Genomic DNA, 11,070 nt, shown 5'->3' on the forward strand with positions numbered 1-11,070 from the left:
ATCTTCTTCTCCATCTTATGGATGGCGAAGTATGATTTCTGCTCGCTCTCTGGTGAACAAAGGACTCATTAAACGGGTAGGAACTGGGGCCTCCATTTCAGTATGGTCTGACCCTTGGATACCTGCTCAATTCTCCGAGACCAGTATTGCGTTCAGGATCGCCAGTCGATCCAACGCTTAGAGTTGAAAATTTCATTGATAGGACTTCACGTTCCTGGGATCTGGCATTACTTTCGGCTTCTTTCGAGCTGGAGGATGTAGCCCTTATTTATGCTTTACCTCTTGGTAATCTTACCACACCGGATAGCTTGGGATGGCATTTGACTAAAACCGGTAGCTATACTGTTAAATCTGGATATCAGGCATTGCGGCAGAAACCGGAGAGAGGTCTTCCCATTTCTGGCCCCAATATTATCCCTCTACAGGCATATGTCTGGCAGATTAGGTGTCCACCAAAACTCAGACATTTTTTGTGGCAAGCAATTACGGGTTGCATGGCGACAACAGCTAATCTACGGCGTCGTGGATTAAGCTGTGATATGGACTGCGAAATTTGTGGGGAGACGGAAGAGACAGTCAACCATGCCCTCTTTTTATGCCCTCCGGCTAGGCAGGTTTGGGGACTGTCCCAATTTCCGACCTCTACGGGTTGTTTCCCGTCGGATTCTATATATGCTAATATGGATTCCTTATTTTGGAGGTTTCAAGACATTCCTTCGGTGGCAATGTTTCCATGGATTCTATGGTATATTTGGAAGGCTCGGAATGATAAACTATTTAGTAACTTGGACTCCAACCCGGTAGCAATCCTACGGTTAGCAGAGGAGGAATCCAGGCTGTGGTCTTCAGCCCAGGAAGACCTATCCGGATTCTTTTCTACTGATGTCTNATTGCGGCAGAAACCGGAGAGAGGTCTTCCCATTTCTGGCCCCAATATTATCCCTCTACAGGCATATGTCTGGCAGATTAGGTGTCCACCAAAACTCAGACATTTTTTGTGGCAAGCAATTACGGGTTGCATGGCGACAACAACTAATCTACGGCGTCGTGGATTAAGCTGTGATATGGACTGCAAAATTTGTGGGGAGACGGAAGAGACAGTCAAACATGCCCTCTTTTTATGCCCTCCGGCTAGGCAGGTTTGGGGACTGTCCCAATTTCCGACCTCTACGGGTTGTTTCCCGTCGGATTCTATATATGCTAATATGGATTCCTTATTTTGGAGGTTTCAAGACATTCCTTCGGTGGCAATGTTTCCATGGATTCTATGGTATATCTGGAAGGCTCGGAATGATAAACTATTTAGTAACTTGGACTCCAACCCGGTAGCAATCCTACGGTTAGCAGAGGAGGAATCCAGGCTGTGGTCTTCAGCCCAGGAAGACCTATCCGGATCCTTTTCTACTGATGTCCCTCGGCCTCTACCCAGATCTATGACTCAGACTTGTAATGTGGCTCACGGTTATAAATCTAGTTACCGATGCTTTGTAGATGGATCTTGGAAGGCGACTGATCAGTTTATGGGTAGAGGATGGTATTGCATTTCTCCTAACGGAGAATCTCCCACCATGGGTGCATCTAATTCTCGTCGTAGCTTGTCACCGCTCCACGCAGAGGTAGAGGCCCTTATCTGGGCAATGAGGTGTATGATTGGTGCTGATAACAAGAAAGTCGTCTTTCTCACAGACTGTTCTGATTTGGTGAAGATGGTGTCTTCGCCTTCCGAGTGGCCTGCTTTCAAGACATATTTGGACGCTATTGATGAAGATAAGGGTGAATTCCTTTCATTCTCTCTCGTTCAAGTACCAAGATCACAGAATGGTAGAGCGGACAAACTGGCGTGTCGTGCTAGAGTGGAGTTGCTTCCAATTACCTTTATGAATAACTTCCCGTCTAATTGGCTCGTTTGAGTCAATTTTATAATCAGTTGGNAAAAAAAAAAAAAAAAAAAAAAGCTGTTGACACGAATAAAAAAAAAGTAATTAATTTAATAAGCACAACGTTTCACTTTGTCTGTCTACACGATCACAAAAAAAAAAAAGCTCACCAAAGTGATAATTGCGAGAGAGAGAGAGATATAAAAAAGAAACCTTCTCTGAGAATTTTCAACGAAGAATACTACAAACAAACAAACAAACAAACTCGTCGGAGAAGAAGAAGAAGATGTCGTGGCAATCATACGTCGATGATCACCTTATGTGCGATGTCGAAGGCAACCAGCTCACCTCCGCCGCTATTCTCGGTCAAGACGGCAGTGTCTGGGCTCAGAGCACCAAATTCCCTCAGGTTTTTTCTTCTTCTTCGTTTGAATCGATCGTACTCTGCCGTCTCTTTTGAGATTCTTTTCCGTGATCGGATCTGACGAATCTCGGATCTGATTTATGAATTTTGCCATCTCCGGAATCTGAATTTGCTTTACTGAACCAACCAATCGATCTGTATGCGAAATTGAATTCAAAACCTAGGGATCTAGATCTTTGTTAGTCTGATTCTGAGATTTCTTAGGTATGCACAACAAGTCAATCGTTACCAAGTTCCAATGTGTTATAGATCCAAAAGATGCGAGATCTTCTTCTCGTAGGCTCTATGGTCTTTGGATCATCACTAACACAAAAGCGTTGACTTGCTTTTTGCCTTTGTTTCAATGACTGATCGAAGCTGCTGTGTATTTTAGTTGAAGCCTGAAGAAGTCACTGGAATCATGAAGGACTTTGACGAGCCCGGGACTCTTGCCCCAACCGGACTATTCCTTGGTGGCGAAAAATACATGGTTATTCAAGGTGAACCTGAAGCTGTGATCCGAGGGAAGAAGGTAACTTTCTTTAGAATCTTGTGGGAAAATGCATTTATAGAGAGAATAGAATCAGAATTCATTTCACACAAACTTTTGAATCTTTCTGCAGGGACCTGGAGGCGTGACTATCAAGAAGACGAAGCAAGCACTGGTCTTTGGCATCTACGATGAACCCATGACTGGAGGTCAATGCAACTTGGTTGTCGAAAGGCTCGGGGATTACCTTATGGAGTCTGATCTCTAAACTCAACAAAGTTTTCATTTCAGGTTCTTCTTGACTAAAAAGAGTGTCTTATTGTGATTGATTGTAATGCTCTCAAACACAAATCGATTGTTACTTTAGAACCAATTGTGATTTGTTGGTCTCGTTACCTTGTTTGGGTTTGTGTGTTCTTGTGATGATATTTGATGATCATTTCGCTTCCATATGTATTGAGTCTTGATATTTTTCTTGTTTCTTCATACTTTTTACCTTTTTCTTGAATTGAATTGTTCTGCGGTTTTATGATCTGGCGTTCAAAACATTTTTATTAGAAATCATAAAATATACTTGGTATATAAAAAAGAGTTACGTAAAGTAAAGAAACAGTGGTTCAACATTGAGTCATATATTAAACATACTCCTAGAGTACACAACCACACATGACGGCATGACGCACCCAATGAATGATATAAGCAAGAGCAAACCAAAATGGGTAATGGGTAATGGGTAACATTGGGGCTTCCTTTTGCTCAAAAGAGAGCAGAATAGAACAATATAACGACCACTTTTAAACACATGTTTTTGGTTATGAATGAATTAAGAAACTCCCCTGCACTGCACCATTAGGTAGCTGGCCCAGCCACGATGTTGAAAGACCCTTTAGAATTGAGATCAGAAATCTCTTTCAACATTTTCGAAACCCTTTTCGCATATTTGTAGATTGGTCGATTCCCGGAACGAAGCGCCTTTCTAAACTCAACATCGTTTTTACGCAAAAAATCATCACTTCCGTTTCGACACTCTCGACGTCTTGAAGCCATAGCTGGACTTGTTCATACCGCTGGTGACCTCTTGTTTCCTCCTCTGTTTTGACCCTTCGCTGCACATCATTTCGCTTTGCCTTGAGTTCTCTCATGCTTTTCTCCAGTTCCACTAGATTGTTCGGAAGTTGGACCATAAAACTCCATTTATCAGATAACCATTTACCGAAAAGATTCACCAAAAACAGAGTGCTTCTGGAGGGATTGTCATAGAGAAAAAGAGAGAAAGAGAGAGATTCAGAGAGCAAAACCCATAAGCTAATACAAAGGAAAATGATCAGAAATATAGAAAGTATTAGCATATGAAATTTCAAAATTGGCGGCTACAGAGCTTGTCTTTATTGCATATGAGTCCAGGGCTGTCACTGTTGTATGAAATTGTAAGGTAATATCTAAACCATTCTGTAGGTTTGTCTTCCTATTGTTTGATGATCATTTCCTTAATAACAGTGTTCTAAAATACGCTACGTGGTCTGCATAGCTTTGACTTTATAAGCCAATGTAAATGAACAAAGTAGATACTAAAAATTCACATCATTAAATACAAGAAACAACTAAATGTGAAATGTTTAAAGAAGTAAAAGAATACCTAGATCATATTTCTCCTTCTCACAACCTAAGATAGTCCATGGTTTTCCAAAATTCGCCTTCTTTGTTTTTGTAAATCGCCAATTCAGAATTGATGACTTTTTGTAAATCGCCAATTCAGAATTGATGACTTGACATTGTGGGGTAATATCATTTGGGAAAGACAAAAAACATCCACAAACTTAAAAACTTCGTTTGTTATCTTATCGTTGGTCACTTGGACTAAAATCTTTATGTTTACAATTGACAATTGGACCACAAACTCCGTTTCACAAGGGTTATTGCTGTGTTCAAAGTATAAATGGATTCTCAAAGTTACCATGAAGATGCAGTGATCAAACTTTGTTACAACAAGATCATACTTTGTTACAACAAGATGATCGAGTGATAAGCAATGCAAAGAATGGTGGGAAGACTGGGATTTGAAGTTGATTCCAAACACATTGTTCAGTTGGTTGCGGATACATAACAGAGGACAGAGAAGTTGGATGTTGCCTTTCACAAGTTTTAAAGATGTGAGAATTATTTTGGTTCAACGTCACAGAAAATAAAGCAGCAGATAAATTGGCATCAAAATGAATATTAATTCCTTCAAAATCTAGTGTATATAATAAGCGAATAATCCAGGAAACTTTTGATATAATCCGATGAGAAACACAAATCAAATTGTCAAAGAAACATTGGGACAACATCCACTGATTTTGTAGATTACCAAAAGCCTAAACAACTTTGATATCATTACGTTTTCTTACTAACTTACTTCATCATCAAAAACATCCCACAAAATCTGAAAGGGTAAAAAACCTTTTCTTTTTGTCTACTTCTCTGATGAGTTTGGTCCTCTCTTCTTGCCAAAACCAACAACTGAAAGAAACGAACATAAACAAAATCAAATCACACGAGAATCCAATTCTTGTTATTCATGATTTGCTACAGAACTAAGAGATGATCACAAACAAGTTTATCATCAGAAGCAATCTAATCTAAAAATTTGGATTAAAGCATTTCTAAGGAAACTTGACATGAACTAGACTTGGTAAGACGTAAAGAGACTTGAATCACAATAGCATAACTAGAATCTAAATGTTTGATCTCAAGGCACACTACGATTACGCAACAGAAGCCAAAAAAACAATGAATCAGTAATGTATGATCACAGATCCTACGATCCTAATTCAACTTCAAGATATTTGCAGAAGTATCAAATCACAGAGACGGATCAATCGATCTAATACCGGAAAATGTGAAAAAGCTAATTACCGGCGGTGACGAAACGGCGGTTGTGTTGCAACCGCTTGTGAGCACGACCACGAGGCTTCTTCTTCTTGTCCTGCTTAGCCACTTTAGGTGTCTGACCTCTCACCTTACCGGCACGAGCCAATGAACCGTGAACCTTACCTGCGATTTCATTTACGAGAAGATTCCAAAAGCATCAGGAACAGTGAGTGTTAAAGAAGAATCAGCAGGAACAGGTTGTAGCATAAGGAAACAACAAGGTGAGGAGAATTACCCATTTCTCGATTACTGAGAGTCTTCTAGTTTCAGTTCTTCGGCTGTTGGGGACGACGATGCTCTCGATACCTTTTTGTTCTAGGGTTTTCGGAATTTTACACTAAGTTATATATATATGTGGAGCCTTTAATGGGCCTTAGTGGTTTTTTTTAAAATGTTGGGCATTTTGGGTTTCATATGTATAGGCTTATTATATTCGATTCTCTACAATTCATTTTAAAAAAAAAAAATAAGGAGGAATTTTAAAAAATACCAATTTTTTTTTGTCACTTTTCAAAAATACTATTTCATATTTTTATGTTATTCATTTTTAAAAATACTATTTTATTATTTATAAAATAAATAAATTATACTTTCTAAACTCTAAATACTAAACCATAATCCCTCAAAATTATATCCTAAATGTAAAATAGAGAACTCAAATTTAAAAAGAAAAATATAAAAATTAATTTAACATAATTTAACATAATGTAATTGTATAAAAGAGGATAAAAATAAAAATGTTCAAAAAGGTATTTCTGAATAGGGATATCTCAAAAAGAATATTTCTAATAAATTCTCAAATAAAAACTTGATTTTCGAATAATTAATTGTATTTCTGATATGTGTTTTGATTCTTTTGAAATTTTTTCATTTAAAAGTTATGGATTAATCTAATATATCAAAGGAAAAATCAAAAGAGTTCACATTAACTCTCTGAAAATCGATTTCTCTTTAAATATCTTTAATGAAAAATGGCATTACTATTTTTTTCGGACAAGCTTTTCTCCCCTATTCACTGCAAGAAATTCACTATATCACGTCGCTTAATTTACGTCAGTACATGAACCGACGCAAAGTGAAAAAATAGGAAGGAAATTAACGTCGGTTATCAAACTGACGTAAATGGATTTAAATGATCAACTCGATTAGACCCGTGCTAGAGCACGAGTTGAAATTCCATTTATTTATATTATAATTTCAAAATAAAATATAATTTATAAGACGGTTTACCATTGTAAACTGAGAAACGATTGTTATTTTTTTTGTATGAATATGAGAGATGTATTTTGGTGAATGGAGATCTGAATGATTTATATCAATGTTTTTTAAACAGGACCGGACCGGCCGGTCGGTTCGATCCAACCACAACCCGATAGGTATTCCAGTCCGGGTAACCTCTATCTAACAAATAAAACCCGGCGGGTCGGACCGGGTTGTCGGTCTCAAATTAAAATATTTTATTTTGGTCATACTTTAAACTCAAACCAAATTAAAAATAAATGTCGTTATTTATAAAAGAATCAATTAGTTATTTTATCTAATCATTTAAAAGTTTAATTTTAGTTGTTTAGTACTTAACTATGTATGTTTTGTTCATATATTTATAGAAAAGTAAATGTTATATTCATAAAATGTAATCAAACTAATAAACCAATTGACCCTTAATTCAATATGTCCGACTTGTTGACCCAGTGATCCAAAAAACTTCTGGTTCACCTTCCGGTCCGGTTTTAAAGACATTGATTTATATTAAAAGCTTGGAAGGGTGTTAGATCAGAATTTATTTTGAAATTCACAATAAAATATCGGAAATCACGATTAAGTATGATTAGTTGCCAAGATTTTATTCCTTCTTACGTCTAACACTATATTTTTATGCCTAACACTATATATGGTGTAACAATATATGGAATAATCAAGATTTTTTTTTTAAAATTGTATAAATCATTGGAATAATATCTTTAAGAAGATTCTTTGAGATATTATTAAGTGTATTCGTAATTTCATATAGCCCACGAATATCATCTATAACTTTTTTTTGTAACCAACCTATATTTAATATATAATCTATTTTGTAACCAACTTATAAAAATTAATACTCTACAAAAAAAAGTTGTATAGTTCCGTTTTATTATACCAAAAAAAGTTGTGTACTTTCTTTTTATGATTGAGAGTATATTTTTATCCCCTTTAATAATTTGGTTAACGTTGTGGTCTATCAATATAATCTCAAGAAAATAAATTGGTAATATTGTGATTGTAAATCTTTGGAAACAATGTGATCTTCCAAAAATAAAGTTTGGAATATCTATGAACTATCAATTTAGAATACTCCGTTTAAGATTTTCGGTTACAATTAAAGTTTTATTTGTTACCATTAATATATTAATATATGAGTTATAAACTTGTAACCAATTAATATATTGATTAATCTATAACCTATATATAACCTATGTATAACCTATTTGTAATCATTTATTAAAATTATAAAGTCTACCAAAATAATGTTGTGTACTTCTCTTTTATTAAAAAAAAAGATTGAATAATTTAATTATTTTCTATCCTGCATTGGTTTGTATTGGGCTTAATTAAACGTCCTTTTTACTAATTGGACTTTGGTCGAACAAATAGACTCAATAACACGACATCGTTCCAGAAAAAATAAAAAGAATATCTTTACACTAAAATAATATTTCATCTCCTTCTTTGCTTCATCTCTTTCTTTCAACAGTTCAACGAGTACAGAAATTTTTTTCCACCGATGTCGAAATCGAAAGCGGAAAACTCAAATCATTCATAGGGTTTTTTTGTTATTCTGCTTCTTCGATTACTTTGGAATCTTCCAAATCCCGATTGGAGTTCAGTTCTGACGATAAAATCATCTCTGCTCTCAAAGTTTGAAAGGTTCGAAAGATAGATTTCTTAAATTTTTGGTGTGTTTTTGATGAAATAGCTCGATTCTACTGATTTGTGAAGAAGTTTTCGATTCGTGAAGAAGCTGTTTCAAATCTATGTATATCTTCTCTTGAATTAAGTTTTTTCGATCTCTTTTTTTTTTTTTTTGTGAATTTTATGACTGACATTATGCTTAGGCATCTTCCTCATGGAGAGCGTTCCAGAGTAAGTTCTAGATTTGGACCTTTAGTTTCTGAATTTGGTGTGTTGATGAGATTGAGAATTGCTTTGTGAAGTTCCTTTAGTTCGACCCACTTGGTTAGTTTTGATTTACATCTCATTTAGCTTTTGCTGAAGTAAAGTTGTTATAGAATGTTCGATATGGTTTGATGATGATTGAAGACACTAGCAGTGTAGATTGAATTGAGCATCTGAATTTTACTTAAGTAGGTTTTTTTTTTTTTTTTTTTTGATGCTACAGGCTCAGAGGCACAGGGACTATAGGCAGAAGATAATATCCAATTATCATGTGTGAATCCTTTAACTTCATTATGTTCCATATCGCTTTGTCCAAAGTGTTTTGCTTAGTATACAAAAATTATATGATTTGATTTTACAAATAGTTAGTTTACGTTGATTTGATGAAATCCATTCTGTATTAAGGTTAGAGTTTACGAATCAGTAGATTTTTGTTACTTTTGGTCTAATATAATACATTCTTATTATACTGGTTTAAATCTTCTTAACTCTTAACTGAATGTTTCTATGTGAAATATGGTCAAAATTGATAATTGGTTTACTTAATTCGTAGATTGATTATAAAATGGACAAGTCTTGAATCACAAAACATCGTTTACACTAAAGAGTACAGAACTGGAGTCAAAGATTTTTTGGATTTTGCATTTAGTGATATTAAGAAAGAAATGATAAAATGTCCTTGCCAGCGTTGCTGCCTGGTTAAATACAAGCATAGGATTGAGGTTGAGGATGATTTAATATGTCATGGTATCACTACAAGAAAACAGGCCATTTACGACTGCATTTGTAGTCGTTTCGTAGTCGCTATTTCATAAATTACGACTATTTTACGACTAATCACTGTTGTCGTAAAACGTTAGTCGNTTTTTTTTTTTTTTTTTTTTTTTTTTTTTTTTTTTGTGAATTTTATGACTGACATTATGCTTAGGCATCTTCCTCATGGAGAGCGTTCCAGAGTAAGTTCTAGATTTGGACCTTTAGTTTCTGAATTTGGTGTGTTGATGAGATTGAGAATTGCTTTGTGAAGTTCCTTTAGTTCGACCCACTTGGTTAGTTTTGATTTACATCTCATTTAGCTTTTGCTGAAGTAAAGTTGTTATAGAATGTTCGATATGGTTTGATGATGATTGAAGACACTAGCAGTGTAGATTGAATTGAGCATCTGAATTTTACTTAAGTAGGTTTTTTTTTTTTTTTTTTTGCTGATGCTACAGGCTCAGAGGCACAGGGACTATAGGCAGAAGATAATATCCAATTATCATGTGTGAATCCTTTAACTTCATTATGTTCCATATCGCTTTGTCCAAAGTGTTTTGCTTAGTATACAAAAATTATATGATTTGATTTTACAAATAGTTAGTTTACGTTGATTTGATGAAATCCATTCTGTATTAAGGTTAGAGTTTACGAATCAGTAGATTTTTGTTACTTTTGGTCTAATATAATACATTCTTATTATACTGGTTTAAATCTTCTTAACTCTTAACTGAATGTTTCTATGTGAAATATGGTCAAAATTGATAATTGGTTTACTTAATTCGTAGATTGATTATAAAATGGACAAGTCTTGAATCACAAAACATCGTTTACACTAAAGAGTACAGAACTGGAGTCAAAGATTTTTTGGATTTTGCATTTAGTGATATTAAGAAAGAAATGATAAAATGTCCTTGCCAGCGTTGCTGCCTGGTTAAATACAAGCATAGGATTGAGGTTGAGGATGATTTAATATGTCATGGTATCACTACAAGAAAACAGGCCATTTACGACTGCATTTGTAGTCGTTTCGTAGTCGCTATTTCATAAATTACGACTATTTTACGACTAATCACTGTTGTCGTAAAACGTTAGTCGGTAGGAAATTCAGTCGTAATTTAGTCGGTAAATAGCGACTACGTTACGACTAATCCACGTAGTCGTAAAAGTAGTCGTAAGGTAGTCGTAAACGTTTACGACTGTTTTGTGACTAAGTTACGATTAATTAAAATGTGAACAGTCGTTGTGTACAGATAGTCGTAAAGTAGTCAGTAAACATTTACGACTATTTGCTGACAGTTTAACGATTAATGCGATGTGAAGGAGATTAGTTTGAGAATAGTTGTGATATAGTCGTCAAATGTAGCGACTACTTGGCTACTACGAGACGACTATTTGACGACTGTGTTGCGACTATGTTAATCTAGATTTAATGACTATTTGAAGACTATAGGGATTAAAAACCAGAATCTTTTTTTTTT

At 35.2% G+C, this 11,070-nt stretch overlaps 2 protein-coding genes and 2 long non-coding RNA genes across 4 annotated transcripts; 3 read left to right on the forward strand and 1 right to left on the reverse strand.

The window, feature by feature from the left end:
* Nucleotides 2,014-3,302, forward strand: LOC104766861 (profilin-1-like). Its single transcript, XM_010490830.1, has 3 exons — nt 2,014-2,286; nt 2,675-2,812; nt 2,904-3,302. The coding sequence occupies exons 1-3, from the start codon at nt 2,164-2,166 to the stop codon at nt 3,036-3,038; spliced, it is 396 nt and encodes a 131-aa protein (XP_010489132.1). The 5' UTR covers nt 2,014-2,163; the 3' UTR covers nt 3,039-3,302.
* LOC104766862 (40S ribosomal protein S30) lies at nt 4,988-6,033 on the reverse strand. The gene is made up of 3 exons (XM_019241138.1): nt 5,916-6,033; nt 5,666-5,803; nt 4,988-5,269 (listed from the first exon to the last, which is right to left on the reverse strand). The coding sequence occupies exons 1-3, from the start codon at nt 5,917-5,919 to the stop codon at nt 5,223-5,225; spliced, it is 189 nt and encodes a 62-aa protein (XP_019096683.1). The 5' UTR covers nt 5,920-6,033; the 3' UTR covers nt 4,988-5,222.
* On the forward strand, nt 8,368-9,328 carry LOC104766864. The gene is made up of 2 exons (XR_764137.1): nt 8,368-8,584; nt 9,057-9,328. It is a non-coding gene; the product is annotated as an uncharacterized LOC104766864 (long non-coding RNA).
* Nucleotides 9,704-10,319, forward strand: LOC104766863. The gene is made up of 2 exons (XR_764136.2): nt 9,704-9,789; nt 10,048-10,319. It is a non-coding gene; the product is annotated as an uncharacterized LOC104766863 (long non-coding RNA).

This window comes from Camelina sativa, chromosome 19, assembly GCF_000633955.1.
Source record: "Camelina sativa cultivar DH55 chromosome 19, Cs, whole genome shotgun sequence".
Lineage (NCBI taxonomy): Eukaryota > Viridiplantae > Streptophyta > Magnoliopsida > Brassicales > Brassicaceae > Camelina > Camelina sativa.

What these genes read in the sequence shown, in the direction of transcription:
- LOC104766861 (XM_010490830.1), top strand. Translation starts at nt 2,164, where the DNA reads ATGTCGTGGCAATCATACGTCGATGATCACCTTATGTGCGATGTCGAA. An exon ending in AGAGCACCAAATTCCCTCAG is followed by an intron (nt 2,287 to 2,674) that starts GTTTTTTCTTCT and finishes TGTGTATTTTAG; the next exon opens with TTGAAGCCTGAAGAAGTCAC. An exon ending in CTGTGATCCGAGGGAAGAAG is followed by an intron (nt 2,813 to 2,903) that starts GTAACTTTCTTT and finishes ATCTTTCTGCAG; the next exon opens with GGACCTGGAGGCGTGACTAT.
- LOC104766862 (XM_019241138.1), bottom strand. An exon ending in CCGCCGTTTCGTCACCGCCG is followed by an intron (nt 5,270 to 5,665) that starts GTAATTAGCTTT and finishes CGTTTCTTTCAG; the next exon opens with TTGTTGGTTTTGGCAAGAAG.